This window comes from Argiope bruennichi, chromosome 6, assembly GCF_947563725.1.
Source record: "Argiope bruennichi chromosome 6, qqArgBrue1.1, whole genome shotgun sequence".
NCBI classification, from domain to species: Eukaryota; Metazoa; Arthropoda; class Arachnida; order Araneae; family Araneidae; genus Argiope; species Argiope bruennichi.
The window spans coordinates 120266713-120288238 of NC_079156.1; the positions used below are offsets into that span (position 1 = coordinate 120266713).

Genomic DNA, 21526 nt, shown 5'->3' on the forward strand with positions numbered 1-21526 from the left:
TTTCGAATTTTAACGCTCCATACTAATATTATTGGAATTATGAGTCTATGAAAATGTTAATTCACAAGAGAAACAAGCTAGATCTTTTTATGTTTATTTGCACTAAATTTGTCGAAAACTATCAAACTTTGAACGGAATCTGTCTATTTATCCTAGCGCATGTAAGCCGATAACCAATAAACTAGACAGACTAGACTTTGCCGTATTGCATTTCTTGGATTGTAATACTATATTAACTTTTGAAACAATTCTATAAAGGAATTGACTGACTATTGAAATTTCTAATCGTGCGTGATATCTCAAAAATGTATCATATTATACAGATGACTTTTATAATCGATTTCCTTTTCACCACTACAATTCTAAATATCAAATTTGGTTATAGTGGGCTTATACAAAAACATTGAGAAAAGTAATAGTCCTCTTGGTTTAACATTATATTGCATGAAATAAAGAAATTTGTTTATAATTTTGAACAATATTTCTTATTTAGATTTTCATTTTCTGTTGCTTCATTTCATATTTAGATTCTCCAAGGCACGCATTCTTTAAATTAGATTAATTTCATAAGTATTTATGTATTTCGTTATAGATATTTCAAAATAGGGAGTTAACATAGTGAGTATTACTTTTTTTCAGTTATTAATTGATATTTAATTAAGAAGTATTTTCATATAATAAATATTTCTAGATGTAAAGCAATCAAACGAAAATTTTCTAAATGGAACAGTCCATTTTCCTTTGTTAACATTACAAATTCTTGTAAGTAGTATTTTACTAGAGTCAGTTTAAGATCTTAAATTCTGATGATGGACATATTTTGCATATTCACAAAAATTAAATTTAATAAAAAAGCAAATCTTGACTTGATTAAGACAAACCAAAAATGCGTATTTTGGTTTATCTTACTTCATTTTATTTTGTCCTCCTACATTTTTATTTTGCCGTCAACGAGAACTTCGAGAGGATTTTAGACTTCAGAAGTAGAAACTGCAGCTCTTATAAGTAAATATTATGCTTTCATCAAAAACTAAATTAAATTCGTAATATAAATGCTATTTAGTTGAAACTACATAATCGCTTTCACATTTTTTTTTTCAATCTACGAATGCTATTTCCACTAAATTTTCAGTTAACGAAAGTTTTGCGAGTAAGCCAATATGTGTCTTTGAAATTCGGCATGTATTTTTATTGCTACTTCAAATCAGCAAAAATGGTCTCCCTGAAGCTTTCTCGCATACTCTCCAATAAAGATCTTAACCCTTCTCCTCCAAATAAAATTGTGAATCTTGGGCAAGACCGCGAATAATTTGCATGGCATTGGTGAACGATAGTTACGAAATATAAATATTTGGCAAGAATCTAGCATTTTTATTTAGTCTATCACAAGAATATGTATTCTGTGCGCCTTTTTTTCGAGCAACTGACACGAAGATTTGACGCGAAATAAAGCTGTTGTCACAAGATGATATGCCGAATTTCATTGGTTTAAGTCATTGGGTTTAAGAGTTTTGCGTTTACATGCATGCAAAAATACAGGCTAACAGACGATTAACCGTTTGGCAGATTTGGTTTAAAATTTGATAAATATTTATACTTTAGATGGTAAATTAGTGTACGAAATTTTATCTACTTAGCCCTTTGCCTTTTATAGTTACCAAGTTCACTTGTACTCAAGTAGTCAGACAAATTGACTTACTGAGAATGGATTACATTCAAAATTTGATAAAAATCTGCAAATTCGTTCTAAAATTCATATTTTTAATTTCAGGAGTCTAGCTTCAGACATACAGACAGAAATAACGCCAAAAATGTATTTTTCGATGTCAGGAAGGTTAAACATGGAAATTCGTCAAAATCTCGATTTCGAATTTTTTGAAGATTGCAATACTTTCTCTTTACTCGTATACAAAAAAGTAAAAGGTACCGTAATGCATTTAATATCTGCTGTATTTAAAAACAAAATCTATGAATGAGAATAATTAAGAAAAAAATTATTTTTTTAGCTTAAATCTAAAGATTATTAAGAATAATATGTAACGACAAGGGCAAAATCCAAAAAAAAATATTTTTATTAATATTACTAATGAGGTATTCTTAATATTCGAAAATGGTAAAATATTTAAATTTCGAAAAAACTTTTAAAGTGTTTGTACACACTTGAAACTTCGAAAATCGTTCAAAATATCGAATATTTTTTTATTGTTTAATAATGTTCCCTGATCCTTTAGCTTTCAAACGATACCAAGATGTTGTCAATATTCGAAATATTTCTCAAGTTATAATTATTTTTCAGAAGAAGTGCTTTCAATAAAAACTCTAATTACGGTGTTTTAAAAACTCATTTTATGAAGAATGATATTTTTCCACTATGTTGCTTCCTTCAAAAAATCATAACTCAACAAGAAATGAACCAAATACAGTTATTTATATAACAAAATAATTTGTATGAAACAGCGGATGTTTTGTGCCTCAATCAAAGTTATATTTATAGAAATAAATTTTTAATAGCTCGCTTTTAATCTCGCTTTTTGTATTCATTGTTGATGAAAAAATGGTTTAAAAAAAACTATACATTTTTATAACTTGTTTGAGGCAGACAACATGAAGACTCATATTAGGCATCATTTTCAACTAGAATTGTGTGTCTGTACAAATTAGAAATTAAGATATCAGGTTTAAAAAAATAGGCTAATTAGCTCATTAAATATTATTTAATTAATTAATAATTTGTGTAATATGGTTTTTTCTCACTGAAATGAGTTGAAACATATATTAATAACCTACTGTGAAAAAACTGGATTTTTAAAGTTAAAATTAAAAAAAAAATTTCATGTGTGTACGTTAAAAGGGAAAAATAAAGAAGTACAAATAATATATTTTGCAGTTGCTAATATTATGATAATCATATTCATCAAAGAGTAAAGCTTAATATTCTTTTTAACATGAAATAATTCGTGAAATTTTGAAGAATTCGCTCTGAGTCTCGCATTCCACCTTTCAAGATATATCCTGTGCCACCAGAGTTGATAGCTGTTAGTCAAAAGGTTTGCATACACATACACATATTCAATTTTATTATTAGTAGAGATTTAAAAAAAGGGAAAATTTCGGACTTTTTTTTCAAACGGAACAAAGGATTGAAAATTAAGAATGTTCTGGTTAATCTTAGACGTCGTCCGGTCTCTAGTAATATTTAACCCCTGTTACAAACGAGAAACTATAATTACAATCCGTAAAAGAACAAACTTTGAAAGTAGGAGAATGCCAAAGCAGGCATGTGGTATAGTTATGTTTATGCGTCCAGATGTGCTCAACTAATTAATAGATTTACTTTCTGCGGGTTGAGAAAAATTAAAAAATCGTGCCCATCTGCAAATTGCTAACTGGATTTAATGATAGCCTATGTTATATAAGACTGAAAAAGGAAAAATCATAAATAAAAATTAGTTTATCTTACCCTCCTTGTTTTTCTTCTTCGATTTGTGGCTTTTCTTACAATGTTGTCGATCCTTAGAACGACGTTCTCTTGATCTACCCCTAAGGGGTGGAGGTAGAGGTGGGGGTACTTCAATTTTAAGATGATTTTCAGGGTTTGCACTGCTAGACCGCATTCTTAGGACATTTAGTGGAGGTATATTGGGAGGCGGTGGAGGCACATTTTCTACAGAATCGGAACATAAGAATGTCACAGAAATTTTATGATCAGTTTTGGGGGGTGGGGATTCCACCTTTAAAACTTCTGGCTTCTTGCTTGCGCACATACTCTTAAATCCCTTTTCCTGTTTAGCTATTGTTAAGACTATGCTTTTCTTAACCACTAATTGAGTCTGTGCCTCTTCTGTCTGAGTCTCGTCGGTGCCATTGGATAACTGACTATCCGGGGAAGGATTCCTGATCAGGACATTCACAATGTCCTTCTGAGAGTATTCCGTTTCAGTTGTGGAAGTAGCAGAAGATTCACTAACACAGTCTGACGATGAACATGTTAGTTTCTCATAGACCTCCGTTTCAGACGAGTTTGAGTATTCTAATTTCAATTTTCCTAGCTCGTAAGGATTTATTTCGTTGCTGTTGACATCTAATACTTTTTTGACTGCGGGTTTCTTGTCTGAATTCGATATAACAGAATCTTCGTCGCTATCTTTAACACTTTCAGCTTTGTTCTTCTTGTATGTCTCTATTAAATCTAATTTTTCAAATCTAACCATCTTTTTTGCTGTCAACTCGGATTCAGAATACTTATTTTCGCCCGAAGAATCACGAAGTATGCTTGAAATGGCGTATTCTTCGGTAGTTTTGATTGCATCTGGAGGCACGTCTTTCACAGTGTAATTTAGGTTTTCACTATCTGGAATAGCTACCTCTTTGTTGGTAATGGCTGGAATACGTTTATCAGGTAAAACCTCATTTTGATTTTTTTCGAATACCGATTCTAAGGTGGAGTAATCTGGTGTGTCTATGCGATAAGGAGGTATTTCTATCTCAATTTCTTCTAGCCTCTCCGTTTCTTTGCTGCATTCCAGGTCATTTGATTGAGTTGTGGTTTTTGTGTTACGTTCTGGTATATCTGGTAATGGTTTTGAATTTTCAGTCGGGTTAATGGCGTGAGTATCGTCTGAGTTCTTTTTCTTTCCAATCGCATAGTCATTTGTCACATTTTTATGAACTTCCGCGACCGTAATTTGAATGTTCGAATCTGAATTTATTTTATTCTTCACCGTAAGTAAAGCTTCCGAATTCTTTAGATTATTGATCTTCGCCGTTTGGTTTGTTCGATTGTCGGCATGCCTTTCTTCATTTTTCACGTTGGCAGACTGAATCTTCCTCGAAGGTTTAATTTGAGGTGAATTCTTTTTCTCGACGAAACAATTTCCAATTTCTTTCGTTTCAAAGCCATTCGGATTCAGGTTCACATCACAATTCGATTCTTTCAAATTCACATTCGGAATTTGAGGTTTAGGTGCTTGACCCTTCTTCCTGGTGTGTTTAGCCGGTCCTTTGACCGGCGTCTTGTTTTCTTTTATTGACCGCTCCTTCTGATGACCCACGTGTCCTATTTCTGCGTATATATCCTCGTCCAAAAGGTTTTCGTTACTACCTTTTTTATTGGATTTGCTTTTACGGTTTTCCGAAGGCAGCTTGATGGACGATTTTTTCGTTTTCGATCCACCAGACTGATCAGCGACTGTCCTCGTATCGCAAGATTTGGAACTTGTCCTCTTGGCGCTGCTGCCAGTGACCACTGTCTTTCCGACGAAGTCATTATTGCTGACTTTTACCTGACTTCTCGGTTCTCTTTCTTTCTTCCTGCCACGCAACCAGCATCCAGATTTGTTGGGTGGGCTGGCGTTCCCAGGTTGGTTGTTCCCGACGGATGGAGGGCTAGGCGTGTGGTATCCGATGGTGAGGCGATCGCAGCTGATGCCTCTGACCTCTGAACGGCTTCGGCGCGTCTCATTTCCGATGAGGCCGAGATTGCTGAGGTTGATCTCACTCCTCTGGCGAGTGAGACCCAGGAAACTCTTCAGGTTGATGCAGTCTGATGCAACAAGGGAAGGTTTCCGCGTAAACCCTGAATCCTGTAAAGAAAGCAAAAAACGGTATAAATTACTAATAAATAGATAACTGCGGAATTTATATTTTAAAGCCTCGCAAGTCCCTATTTTTTAACGCATAACTGCAAACAAGAATTTACTCACGCGGCTAGAGACATGGAGTTATTATTGTTATTTTTCTTTTTTGTCTATTGTTAACAGCATTGGAATTATATTCGGAAACCCAATACATTCTGGAAATCACGTAGTTGCAGAAAATAATACAAATATTAGTATTAAAATTGTTAAATGTAAAAATATTAAATGTTGGAAAGATGTTATAAGAAACATCTAAACAATTTTTTTGTGAGTATTTACTTCGTTCAGATATTACAGAATTACACTAATGTTAATAACTGTTAGAATTTAACAAACAAAAATGATGAATAACATATTTTAAAAATTTAAAAATAGAAGGCATGGAGTCAATGACTCCATGAATAACAACAAAACTTTGAAAAAAGAATAACTCGGTCATACGCACGCGCTCATACATAGTTTTTTTCCCAACATACTGCAAGAACAACTTGAGGAGATGATTGCATTCAAGGACAAAATACCATGTGATAATCAGAACTAATGAACAACGCGAAATCATTTTGACTCCTGTCTCCTGTTACGGGTTAAAGTGGAGCTAAGACGCATATAGACGCATATGCGCGTATACAAAACACATGTCGAGCGCAATACAAAAGGTTGAAAAATAGAATTATAATGAAGCTATTAAGATTTCATTTTTAGTAGATAAAAAGTTACACATCGGTCGAACCAAAATGAAGATTTGGATTGACGCATTTATATTACGAACGCTCTTAGCTGGTTAATCCAGCAACTAAATATTAATGTCAATATTCACTGACATTAACCAAATCAGTAAAAATATTAAGTTAATATAAGCAGAAAGTATATATATATAAAAAAAAAAGCAAAAGAAAATGTTGAATCCGGCCTGGGGTCACCCTCAGGCAGGGATTCAAACAAGGGATTTTTTTTTCGGTGAGGGGTCTGACTTTCGTCCTGTATTGACCCTTCGTAACCCGAAAATCCCCTGAAATTTACATAATACATTTGCATCTTTATTTAAATTTTTTTTAGTTTTTTTAGGGTGATAACGAAAGTCAGATCCCTCATCGAAAAAATCCCTTGTTTGAATTCCTGCCTAAGGCTGACCCTTGAAAAAGTCTTCAGACCGGATTCATCATTTTCTTTTCCTTTTTTTTCATTCTTTCTACTTATATTAACTTAATATTTTTACTGATTTGATTAAGTTGATCTGTGTTTTAGTAGTAGCAGCATTAGCGCTCTCTAAATACATTTGCATCTTTTTTAATTTTTTGAGTTTGATTCAGAAATAATTTTTTTAATTGAAATTTCATAAAGTTTGTATTTTTGATTAATTTTATTGACATTAAATAATATAAATCCTGAAGAAAAATCTATCAGTAATTATATAACGAAAGTAAAGATAAATATTCAATAAATCTATTCTATCTCTTTTTTTATTTTTTTTAATAAAGATTTATTAAGCTTTGTCTTTGTACCTAAGGGAATGCAGAAAAATTAATTGAAAAATTCAACTTATTTTTAAGTAAAATTTGTTAATCGGAAATTTAATTTTTGATTAAAATTTCTTGTCTAAAAATTATTATTTTTTAAATCGGAAATGTAGTTAATAAATAATTTTAGTGAGGAATTGTTAAATTATTCACAATTAATTTAGAAAGAAAGACACAAACGGTGACGACGGAAATATCAATCGCTCTGCAATGTAGGGTTAATATGAGTTTCAAATGAGTTTTTAAAAAAATTAATTTTCTTAAAAGAAACTCCTAATGTAATTTGATCTAAAGCTGGAAAGTTAATAATTGATTTCACTCGAAAGAGCGTTTTTTTTTTTTGAAAGGGTTTCCTTTTCTTGGTTTTCTTCATTCTAAAGCATTCATATTTCTAAGAAGCATTTGCAAGTCTTGATTATTGTTTACGCCCGGGTTAAAAATTATTTTCGTAAATTCTAAGACATAAATTACTTTTGGATCTTGAAACCGTTTAAAAGTGTTAAATCAAACAATGAAATTTCAATTAAACAATTAATAATAATAAAACAAATTAAGGGAACTAATTAAACATACTAATTATTTTCCAAATAAAAATTAATTTATTTTTAATTAGAAGAATATATTCATGTCTTTGTTTCCCCGATACTTATTTCCTTAAAATATAGAATTTTCGAAAAATACCTCAATATTCTTACAAAAAATCGTTACATATTAGCCAAATTATGTACCATTTTTTATTTATTAAATAAAAGATCAAATATTTTTTAAGAATTAAGTAAATATTAAATGGCATCAAAATTTATTTAATTGATATTATATAGTATTAATTAATATTTTAAAGAAGATAACAGGTATTGCCATTTTTGTTTAAATATAGCTTCATCTAAAAAATAACCAAAGCTGTTGAGCATTTTTTCGAATTTAAATCTAAAACACAGATACAATGCAAATTTTGAACAATAAACAATAGAATACTACTCTTAAGAACGATAATTTATGATTGGAATAACGATGTTTTGTTTACGATGACGTGACGATTCTCCGATGTTTCTAGAAAAAGGCTTTTAATCTCTTATTGATCCGACCACACTAAAATGTTCTAAACATTGTCAAATAATCTTTTTATTTACTTTATTAAATAAAAAAATAAGGACCCTCCCCCCCCCGTAAAGACATATCTTTTGTTTGCTTTCTTTTGATGATTTTGCAAAAAACGCAATGCTTCTTTTAGATACACTGTACAATTATAATTTACCTTTTATATAAAATGAGAAAATATTTTCCTATGACAAAAACTAGCATTTAATTGCGTAAAATTTTCTAAGCAGCATTATTTTAAAAAGGAGAACTCCAGATAAAATCAAATAACTAAATGTTTTCATAAATATATACTGTAAAAGTTTTTAACGATCGTTTGGTTTCACATAAACAAAACAATGGAATTATACAACTTCAAACATCATTATTTAGAACAGGAAAGCTGCGCAGGTGAGAAATCGTTCCGTGAGTTGAACTCATCCTGAAGAGAACTGACGCTTTCGAAATGGATCAAACGGCTATTTATTCACGATCCAATTAACAAATTAACATTGAATCCAGCCTCAAAGCGATTCCAGACTCATGATCCCGTTCCGTTTAGTGAGCAGCAGATTATATCCGAGTCACGAGAGCTTTCAACAAAATTGGATTTTTCATTAAATGTAATCATTTTAATCCTTTTAAAATTTTAATCACATGTTAATATTAGTAATATTCGTTTTATTATATTATTTAGTAAATGTTAATGATAAGTAAATGCCATTAAAATTCTTTTTAAGCAGATTCCTTATAGGAAGACTACCTATTCCAATCGTTCTCATGGACTGACTTTGAGAAAATTTCTACAAATCTTCCAAAACCAATATTCCGTATGTGAGTTCGTAGATGGGCCATTTCGCTCAAAGGGGATAAAAACGGAGAAAGGGTAAAAATGCTCATTTTTTTTTCATAACTTTTTTTTACTATTGAAGATAGGGGGGAAAACAAACAAACAAACAAATTTTCTCACATGCTCTCTAATAAAGGAGTTATATAAAACAACACCTTGCATGGCATTGGCACACAATAGCCAATAAATATTAACATTTGGCGTGAATTAACCATTTTTACTGAATCTGCTGTTCGATACTTGAGGGGTTTTTTTTTGGCTATTAATCTCTCGCATGCGGTTAGTAGTACCCAAAAATCGAATTTGTGTTTCAGATGCGCTTTTTCCAACTGACTGAAACAAAAATTTTACACAAGGCTACACTTATAATTACAAAATCCCATGCCAAATTTGATATATTTAAGTCATTGCGTTTTTTAAGTTACCGCTTTTACATGTTTCTGAAAATACAGACCGACAGACAATGAATGCCTGGTCGGATTTTACGGAAAATTTGATAGGCGTTCTACAATGCAGATATTAAATCAGTGTACCCAATTTTATTTATCTATCTCTTTTCGTTGTGTAGTTATATACTTACATTTGAAAGGCCGAAAAAACAGATTTACTCTGAACCGAGTATGCTCAAAATATGATAAATATTTATAAATTTGGTATAGCGATTGTGTACTAAATTTCATCCATCTAGCTCAAAGCGTTTTCTTAGTTATCTTTATCGCAGACAGACAAACCTCTCCAAAAACTTCGACTTCAGGGAGGTCTATAATGTGGTGATTCATCAAAATCTCGAGTTTGAATTTTTTGACGATTACAGTACTTTCTCTATTCTACGATACCAGAAATTAATAAATCAAATTAGACGAGTTATTGTTCGTCTCATTAAGACGGACAACTTTTGTATGAAAAGTTTATTGGTAACTGCAGTTGCTTATAAATTAAGCGCTGAAAAGTTATTTTCAACCCCTTACATTGACTATGTAACATGAATTGCTTTTCCATGTTTTAATAAATAAATAAATAAAACTACAAAGTTTACTATCATTACTTAATTTTATATTGATTAAATGCACTGGTATAAAGCTTGAAGAAATTTTTTTTGGCAATATTATGTAAAAATGATTAGCTTTCTTAGGCAAATTTATAGTGCTGTAGCTGTTTTAAATGTACGTAATTATAATTTTTATTTGTTTAAATATAGCAATACAGATCATGTTATTTATTTTACAATAAATTTTAAATTGTACAATACCAATAAAATCATTATTTATAATCGCTTCAACATGCAAGTTTTCATTGTTTTTGCTAAAGGACTAAAAGAAATTTGAAATATTAACCCAAATGATAAAGAATCTACCTTTGCCTTCCAATTTGCCAAGAGGAATTTTTTTAAATTTCTTACACCGACCCAGCATAAGCAAAAGGATGTAAATTTTGAGATATAGGCAATTTGTTATATTTTATAAAATTTTAATCTTTAGTCTACATCAGCATTAGTTTGAGTGCAGCGTTATTAATAATGCACACATGTTAATATGCATTTTGAATATCTTCAATTTGACCGATTGGATCGAAAGTTGTATTTAGATCTTCAATTAGTTATCAAGATGATATACTGAATATAATAAATACAGTTCTTTGTATACTTGAGTTATGGTCTTTACAAATACACCGACAGACAGACAGACGTCATCATTTCGATGTAATTCGTTTAAAATTTAAATGAAATCTTCCATTTTTCGTAAAGACAGCATATCCAAATTCCTCGGCATAACTCATTTCATTTTTATGTATTCACGGATAAACAGCGAGATATAGACATAAATAATTCCAAAATTCGTTTCTTTAATTTGGTGGTAAGTAGGTATTTATATAAATGTCGACATTTTTGTCGTTTAAAATTCTGTGTTTTCTCTTTTTCGAATATGAGATAAGTAGAAAGACTGAAATTCCATTCATCTTTTTGTGAGATTTTCTGTTATAATTTTTATTCTGCTGGATTCTTTTTAGCATGTGAACATCTCTTTAAAACAATCTCTTTCATTTCACGTGTTTAACAGCAACAACAATAAAAAAAATGATAGAAGATTCGAATTTTTACTTCGAAGCACCGTATTACGATAATATTTAATACTTGATTCGTATGGCCTAGCGTTATTTTTTTAAATGTTCTTATTTATATCAATAATAGTATCCACATAAAATGCATTAAATATCATTACAGCATGCTTCTATAAAACTTAGTAATTACAGCAATGAAAAGTTTAGTTGCAAAACATTTAGAGTTAATTTTATTAATTTATCAAAATAAGAATAAATTGTATGAGTATAATATTGGTACTATCGCAACTTTTATTTTTAAAATTTTAAATTGGTATAAAAATGGTTTATGTATAATAATGCGTTCGAAAGGTATTGTAAAAAATAATATTTTGTTTATCAAGTCTAATTAAAATTTTTAGAAATCTTTTTCTAGTGAGTATTTGCTATTCAAAAAAGCAACTGCACGCCATATTTGGTAGTTGATCCAAAAGTCTGCCTTGTAGACGTTTTAAGCGATTTTTATATCGATTTGTCTAAATTTTAACATTTTAAGCAAATAGCCCCAGGTTAATTAATATTATGTTAAAAAAGGTAAAGTTTATTGACAGTTATTAAAGTTTATTAAAAAATATCTGAAATGAATTTGATGCTGAAATCTTTCATACTCTTGTTGAAGAATGAACTCTTCATAAAAATGGAACGAAACAAATTTTGCTCACCATCTATTATTTCAATTTTATATCGATTTGTCTAAATTTTAACATTTTAAGCAAATAGCCCCAGGTTAATTAATATTATGTTAAAAAAGGTAAAGTTTATTGACAGTTATTAAAGTTTATTAAAAAATATCTGAAATGAATTTGATGCTGAAATCTTTCATACTCTTGTTGAAGAATGAACTCTTCATAAAAATTTAACGAAATAAATTTTGCTCACCATCGAAATTTTTTGTAGTTTGATAATCAAAGAACAATTCAAAAGTTAAAAGCAAATGCATTTTGATTTTCGAAAAAGGCATTTACAAAGGTTAATATTATACTCAGAGAGATTTTTCAGCACTGATTAATAACAACTCCATCTATTATTTCAAATGACCTTCAAAAGATGCGATTTCGAGTTCTTTTATTTTACATGTACTGAGACTATTTTTATTTGGTTTATATTTCGTTTAGTTATTGCAAGTGTTTTTTTAAATTTTTTTTACTTGTGAATTTCGGTTGAACGAATTTCTATAATTATTTTCATTTATCCAAGTGCATTTCATGACAAATTGTTTGTCAGACCTTCATTTTTCATTTCCTTTTAGTGCTTAAACTCAAATATCAGTATTATCTCTTCGAATGTGTTTCTTATTAGTTGATTATTCTGAATTTATTATTTTTTTACTAAGCTTATTTATCGATATTTTTTTTTGCATTTATTATATTGTTGAAAACGGAACTCTGTGTATAATTTCGTAATAACTATAGAAAACGTTTGATATATTAAAAAGTTATTTTTTGAACCTTTTTCCTTCTTAACAAATGAAATGATCCAAAAATGTAAGGTAAATTTTTAGTTTTACTAAAAAATTATTAATAAGGAATTCGTATTTTAAATTGATCTTCAACAAAATATAATATTCCAAAAATATTTTTGAAAGTAATTTAATTTCTATATTTCATTTAGCTCAGAATATTGAAGAGCATATCACACTTTTACTACTCTAACCCGCTCTGGGGAGTACGGTAATTTTTTAAGTGCATATTATATTCAACAAGATAAAGGATTGTAAATTACAAAATTTTAAAATAGAAATCGTACTGAAGGTTGTAAACCGAAAGCAAAAGTTACAATATAATCCTTTCCAAATTTTATCAACTTAAAAAAAAATTTCAATGTAGTGATTTTTCTTCTTCTAAATACTAAGGAAATGAGTAGCTAGCAACTAAAATAAACAAATGAATATAGATTTAAGCGATTACAGTTCAGAACAATGGCGGAAGACTATTACAATGTTTATATGTAAAATAATCAATAAATGCTTGTAGCTTCAGCTAAAGCTGTAAAAACGAATTGAGATCTTTTTAAACCGAGATTTACAAACAGCAAATATTTTTCATGCTTTAAGCTTAATACTCTGGACGAAATTCTTAGGGTTTAATTGAAACTCTACTACTAGAGTTATGTGTAACGATAGAGAATATGTGTAACGTTTTATAGATTAGATCATTTTACCTAGAATTTAAAAATTTAAATAATTTAGTGAGTGGAAATATGTACTTCATAACTATTTTTTTTGAAATTTTAATCAAATTTTTAATTAAAAATTAAGAGCGATTTTGCGGGGTTTTCCTCCCAATTTTTGAAAATATTACTGAACTTTACACCGATAAAAACTCAAATAATTTTACACCAATTTTAAATTAAATTTTTTTAAATCTTTGTAATGATACCAATTTAGTCACAAAGTAATATTTTCCTGAATATTTTTACAATTTTCAAAAATAATTTTTGCCTTAATTTCAACAATACATTTCTTGCAACGAAATTCAGTTTGTTTTCAATGTTTCATTAAATATTCAATAACATTTTCTATCCAATTTTCTTCCATCAAGCGCTGTTTACATAAGAGGTAAATAAGTGAATTTATAGAATCTCAAAACAAGTGTAATAAAGAGATTTCTTAACTCGGATAATTATTTTTTGATGTCATGGAACTTAATTTATTAAGAAGGCTCACTCATATAATAAATAGAATAAGTGTGAGGCTAATAAAATAGTGTTTTTATATCTCAATTTCATACTTAAAATTATTTTATTGAGAGAGTTTTATGTATTGGAAATTTATTTGAAATTAATCATAGTTAATATTCCTGGTGTACCAATTGATAGCTAATGACTGCTGTTGAAAAATGAATGACGGAAATATTTTAAATTTTCATTTAAATAATTCTAATTTAAAACAATATTGAATAAATAAGTTGACAATAATACGAGTTCTCTAATCTTGAATATACCTCTAATCTTGATTATGATACAAATAAACAATAAGAAATATTACTCGCTTGACTGAATTAATATTACTCCTTAACACATGTCAATGTCAAAGAGACAGAAAAAGTAAATAGCCTTTAACAATGGAAGAGAAATACAATATTTTCTAATTTGTATTTTTTTTTTTTTTTTACCATAATGGTTATAAACATTATATAAAAATTCGTTCATTACTTATGTTTTTGGGCAAAATGTTCACTATCTCAGAGAAAAATAAAATTAAGCCTTCAACTCTTGTTTTATGCGCCATTTTTAATTACAATGATTTGAATGTACCAAATACTGCAGCTAACAATACAATATTGAACGAACGATGTTATAAAATATTTTCATCCAATTCAGGAATAGTTGTTTACAATATCCGTATTTTCGCATATTACACTAAAGCTGGCCGCTTTTAGCGATCAATTGTTAGCATAGCTTATTGATGATTTATGCTGTTAAATGATTAATATGGAAAGCATTATTTTTTAAAAATTTCCTCGTTTTATTTGATACATCAGAAAAATATGAATTCAATTTAATCAGTTTACTGCTAATTAAAGAGAATAAATATTGCTGGGAAAACCCTATTTAGGAATTAAACCAGAGGACTGATTTTTTTGATGGATAAGGCAGAAATCCATCAGAGCATTTGCAGATTGTACTTCAAATTGAATTAAAAATATTATTACAATTAAGAGAGAAACTGTAAGGAAATAAAATTAAAAGTATTTAAAAGTTCATTTTTAAAGTATTAAGACAATACAAAAAGCAATTTTGAAAGATAATTATTACGAAAAATATGTGCACCAATTTCCATAGGCAAGTAACCTATCTGGCAACTTTTAAGTTTATTTTTGGTCTTGATTAAATTTTCCTTTTTGAAACCTATTTCTTGATTTCTTTTATATCTTCTTTCCACTGACTGAATGGACTTTCTGGTAATTCGGCGCGCCCTCTCTAGAACATTTCTAAAAACATTTTGCTGCTCCCTTAATTAGCGAAGAGATGAATTTAAGTGCAGTTATAAAAATTTTCAATGAAGCAGTTTGAAACATTAGTATAACAACTTATTTACAATTGTTTGTTGCCATTCGACGATAATTAATAAGAGCGGTTTCTGTGTCACCTACATTAACGCTTTATATGTAAAAATAATTTGCATGCGCAGAACTATTTTCAGAAGTTTGTTAAAAGGCAAAGAACACCATTTCTAACCAGTTGATTTATTACAACTTATTTATTTCATGCACACTAGAATTTTTCCTGAAGCGTGATAAATATATTGCGTCAAGCAAGAAATTTAAATTTTTCAAACAGAAACAAAATTCTTATTTACATTGCACGCTTTCCTTTAAGATGGAGATTGAATGATTACTTTAAATCTATTTTTAGAAGACGAATTTGTCAAATTTTTCATGTAAGACCGTGAAGATTAATAAACACATTAAAGAAGGTGTATCGCATGCATGGAGTCGATAAATATTCTATTATGAAGAACATATGACGAAAGGTCAATAATAAAAAATAAAATTGGGATTAATTAAATAAATAAAAACTGATATTAATAAGTTGAAATTAAAAGAAAAATTGAAACCTGAATAAAACTGAAACAAACTTTATTGAAAGTTTTTCAGTAATGTAAACATAAATTTTCATTTAGAATAATTTCTCTAATGAGAAGCCAAACTTATTTTGTTATAAATAAAGTATATTTAAAGAAATAATATTGTATTTAAAGCTTCAAACAAGTCCTTCTCTCACTTTTTTATTATAGAAAAAATTAAAAATTGCTCTTTGCTTCTATTTAATTAAAAAAAAAACTATATCGATGAATGTCACATATTTTTAAAAACTTAAAACCTTTTAAAGATCTAAAAAATTTAAAAATCTTTCTCTCGATCATTGGGCAATCGAGAAATATGAAGAAAATATTTACTATGAATTAGTTATAATGATTCTTTCACTCTTGTGTATAAATTACTAAAGAAAAGTCTCTTCAAATCGAGTCTCGATTTTCCAGAATAAAATTAGCTTTACATATTGTGAACATTATAATTTTATTCGAAATTCTTCAGATGAATCATTTATATTATTCAATTTCTCTCAATAAATGTTCAGAGAACGCTTACGTTCACAGTATAAAAAAATTATACGTTTTTTAAAATATGCCTTGGAAGCGCGTTCGTTAATTTTTTTTTCAAACAAACTCTACAAAATAACTGTTTTACGAATTAATGTCTTTTAAACGCATCTTATATGAATTCCTTAACTTTAAAGCTAAACTGCAGCAAGTCTACAAACAAATAAAGTTGCACCATTTTAACATCGATATAAAAAAAAATCCTCATTGTATCTTAATGCAAAAATTTGTAATCAAAAATTAATAATTTCATTAATTTAATGATGCCATATTTAATCAGTTATTTAATAATTAATATCAATTATATTTAATGATTTTAATAATATAAAAAAGAAAATACTAAAATACCAAATTACTTAGGACAAACAATTTATGAAACTGATAAATCAATTCAAATTAAGTTTAAATTATTTTGCTTAAGCCTAATGCTTATTTAATATAATTTCTAATTTATACGTCAAAACGAATGCATTTGTCAGAAGAAATAGTTACTCAAAAATATTTTTAAGTACATCATTCTTTGAATTTTCTTGTACAATGATTTTTACAAGAATCCCGAAATATTGGAGATAATAATTCCAAACAAATGTATTAAAACTCAAATATTAATCTATACTTATAATAAAGCTCAATGTGTGTGTGTGTGTGTGTTGGCGCTCTACAGGCCAGACCGTTTGACCTACAGCTACCAAATTTGGTACATGTATACCTTAGAGGTTGGGAATGTGCACCTGGGGTTCCTTTTTTCGAATTTTTAATTAGAATTTTAATTATTAATTCAAAACTAACTTTCCCGCCAAAAAAATCTTCCATTTTCCCCACCGCCAACTTTTCCGTCAAAAAAAATCTTCCATTTCCCCCACCGCCAAATGAGTAAGGCTTCAAATTTTTTTCTCCCAACAGTAATGAGGCTAGGATTAATATTTTTCGGCGGATTATTTCAAACGATTCTGTTTATTTTCTTAATGTTTGATGCCTTTAAAATTAAACATTGTTAATGAATCGATCTTTCAGATTCATTCTGAAGTACTTTTGAATTAAAATAAAACAGAATAAAGGAAATTAAAAATGTCTAATCCGCATAGCGTTACCCCAACTGGCGTAGAAAAAAATCACGTATTTGCGTTACGTAACTGGCGTTGAAAATTCACGCATGCGCATTGTGTTCTGAATTCCGCATTCTGTTGACAATTATTATCAACAGATGCGGACTGGATTTAAATTATTTTTAGGTTCGTTGTATGCTTTTGTAATTACAATGTATTTATGTTAGCTATATATTTTTTGTATATGCTTATAGTTTTAAGTACATCGTTTTTTAAGTAGTTTTTTTAAAACCTGTTTTCAACCGTTTATTTTAAACGATACGTTTTATTTTCTTAATGTTTGATGCATTTAAAATTAAACATTGTTAATGAATCGATCTTTTCATGATGAATCGAAGAAAATTTTGTTGACAAATTCTTGAGATATTACATAAATTAAAAAAGATATTCTTTAGTGCCCATAAAGTTTAAACGCTGAGTGACTCTATTTTCAGTAATCAGATTATAAAAAAAATGCTTTGTTTCAGTAAAAAATATGATTATATTAATTGAAGATTAATTCTTTCCACTTTAATTTAAAGCATAAATTCTATGGGTGCTAACAGAAAATTAGAGAGATACATATTACGTTATAACTGAAGGCCTTTATAATATTATTAATGAATTATATGGCAATCAAAATTTGAAGTTTTAAAATATTTTGATGAAGAAGCTATTAAAGTAGGAATTGCATAAAATATTTAATTATTAAAATTTTAGCGAACATTAAGTTTGGTGAACCGGCTGGTCGCCAAAGGCGGCTAGTTAAACAATAAATACTTTGTTATTTGCTCAGGTATCATCTTCATAAAGACAAAATGTTGTTATCGTCTTAATATTCTACTTTGAGATTTTAATGAAACTTATCGATTTAATTTTTTGAAACTATTTTATTTTTCATTTTTTTTGTCGGTCAGTCTATCTACGAATGCCTTAGCTAAATAGTGCAATTAAGTGAATGGAAAAATTTAGTATGAAGTCAAAATAACCAAAAAACACAAATAAATGTGGTTTGAAACAAAATTGCAGATTTTTGTCAAATTTAGAACGAAATATACTAAATGTAAGTCTTCTTCCTTTCCATCCATGCGCACGTGAATACAGCAAATGATAAGCGCAGAGAACAGAGTAGGTTTGGGATAAGGTTAATTCCACTAGAAACGTTGAAAAAAATTTGGACTAATTTCCTTTGGATGTGGGCTGTTTGTGATGATATGTTTTTTTATGTACGTTAATGTGATAACACAACACAAATGAAATCCTACTATATGAACTTTGATTCTAAACATAATCTATATAAAAGTTTGGATACAATCTCAGGGAAGAGACATTGTTCTAAAATTCAAATTCAATTTTTCCCACTAAATTAATGGCAATGAAGAAAATGTCACCAGTCTATGGAATATATAAGCAATTTTTGGATGAATTATGAAATATGAGAATAATTTGAATTTGCTATAAACTTTGGTCAGGTATTTATTGTGTGTAATACAATGCATTCTGTAAAATGAGAAATACTATATAGGCAAAGAATGAATAAAATGTCATATTTAAGCTTTTATTTATGTGCATTCTATAGAAATATAAATATTATTTGAAAAAAAAAAAGACAAAAAAATGCCATTAAAAACTTTTATTCAAAATATTTCAAGGAAAATTGAAGTTATACAAAACAAAGTTTATGCCTATCCTATAAAAGAAAAAATAATAAAATATCAACTAATTTTATTTATTTCAAAGGAGGTAAGGAAATATGAACTAATTATTAAGATTTTAAAGAAATAATTTTATTTTGTTGCCCTTAATATCATGATATACAAAACGAAACAGCCATAGATTTTATACTTTTCATGTTTGTCATTTGGCATTATATATAGAATGCTTTGGAAATGTGGGAAATAGTAATAATTTAATACTTTGCCTAAAAATACCTAAAATAAGAATGCTTATCCATATTATATAGAGTGAAAATTTTCAATCGTTGTCGAGAAAAATTGTGCTCTCTGTGCAAAATGCTCTCTTATGTAGAAAATACAAGGGAGAATCAAGAGAAAAACACTCCCACCGGTTATAGTAATCAAATTTCGTGCAGAGTTAAGCTGTAAAAAGAGAATTGCCTTCTTTTTACTGTTTTATAAGCATCAAGAAATAAATAATGGACAATTATATATAAGAAAAAAGGTTTTTGAAAAACTAGTCAAATACTTCTTTTTAATCCAGTAAAAAAAATTATTATTTCAACTTTTTTATTTGGTGAGCTGATGAGCAGAAAGGACATTCCAGGAAGTTTTTATCTTTTTTTAAAAATTTCATATCAGGAAGTTTATATCAAAAGTGCATCAGAACAGTAGAACAAAACATGCAGACAGACAGCTAGAGGCTATTTTTTTATTGTATTCGTCAGATAAATACATTCGATAATAATAAAAAAATCCCTAAGGTCGAATTCGTAGACTCATATTCAGCAACTTTTAGCTGTCGCGTGATCTGGTTTTCCTATTCATTTCACAATTTTAAGCTGTCTCAATGTAAGCGAATTTTAATAAAGTTAAAATCGTTTCGAAATAAATACTTTGGAATGAAGAATTTTTGAATTTATAATGCTTCGAAAATCTAGTAATCCGAAAATTTGATTTATTTATTTTAGATTTAAAAAAAAAATAAAAAGTAAAAAAAGTCTGGAAATATAAGGTAAATATAAAAAGAAAAACTCATGTTTCTATATAAAACCAGTAATTGGAAATAGAAATATTTTTACATGTAAACCAGTTAATTTTTATTTTGAATTTATTTTATAATTACTTTTGTTAATCATGTGCAAGCATCATGATGCAAAGAAGAGAAACTCGATACCAAAAATAAAGAATAAAATGAAACTTTAGTTGATTTAACAGATATTTTGAAAGAGAATCATGAGCTGATAATAAAATACAAAAACAAAAAGGTGAATATTTTTTAAATGTTTATAATTCAGTCATAATAAATATCGCCTGGCACTTCATGGTTTGTTTCTATTTAGTATGCGAAGAACAATAAAAAAAATTGTAGTACTTGCCAAAAATTTGATTTTAGAGATTTTAATGAGTTTCTAATATAATTATTTCCTTAATTCCTAAGAAAAAAAAAGCATTTTTGGAACAATGTCTGTATGTAAACAAACTTATTCAAAATTATAAGCAGCATTGAATAGGAACAGAATAAAAAACATAAATAAACCATAAAACGTGATTAGATTACAAAATAAATTTAAATTATTGTGTAAAATTAAGCTAGAGTGTAAATTTAATTTTATGTACTCCATACATATAGGACATTTTAATATATTATTTGCAAATTACTAATTTTTTATTCTAAAAGCATTTGCTTGTTCTTAGCAATTGTTAGTTTCTCGAAATATAATTTCTATTTTGTTATGACTTTTATTTGCCTCGAATTTTTAAAATAATATAGTAAATGCCCCAAATAAGTTAAATCGATTGAAATTCAGAGGAACAAAAAATAACATCTGTATGTGGCAGCGAATGTTTTTTAAATTTTGATATGGTATTTTATATTAATTACAAATACTCATTATAATGATTTCAGCAAAATCTGGCGTAAAAACTGAAAATGCTCTATTTTGTTATTACATTTGTTTCTTTTCAAATAAAATCTTTTTTTAAAAAAAGAAAATGCTCAATATTTAACTAAAAATAAGATATCCATGTAATTTTTAGAAAGTGTATAATAAAATAAAACGAAGTAAGACGGGATTAAAGTATAGATAAACTGCAATATCTGGAAAAGGAAAATTATAGCAAAAAGAGTTTTTTCATTCTCAAAGAAAACGTAGGTAAGAATTCATAAAGTTTTTTTGTAATCTGCAGTGAAACCTAGCTTAATAAGCAAAATAAAATATAAAAAAAGTAACTCGCTTAACAAGAATGCTTCGCAGAATGAGTGATGAAAAGACAACGTGACGTCATTTGCTAGATTGGTTTATATCAGTTTCTGTTGAGTTCTCGTTTGAAGAGAACTCTTATTGGAAGTCTTTTTTTAACTCTTATTTATTATCTCTCTCTTTTATGGAAGAAGTTTTGGCCAGATAGCGTTGTCGAATGCGGCTAAGAGGGGTTTGATCAAGTGCTTTGAAAACGAGATTTTGTCTGGATTTAGAATAA

The 21526-nt window shown here is 28.4% G+C and overlaps 1 protein-coding gene across 2 annotated transcripts in view; it reads right to left on the reverse strand.

Annotated features, from left to right (window-relative positions):
* LOC129972986 (uncharacterized) overlaps positions 1-21526 on the reverse strand; it is an 80781-nt gene that overhangs the window by 11859 nt on the left and 47396 nt on the right. For both annotated transcript variants that reach the window (XM_056087320.1, XM_056087321.1), the window contains one exon: positions 3461-5582. In XM_056087320.1, coding sequence (XP_055943295.1) covers positions 3461-5582 — 2122 coding nt within the window. The remainder of the gene's footprint in view (positions 1-3460; positions 5583-21526) is intronic.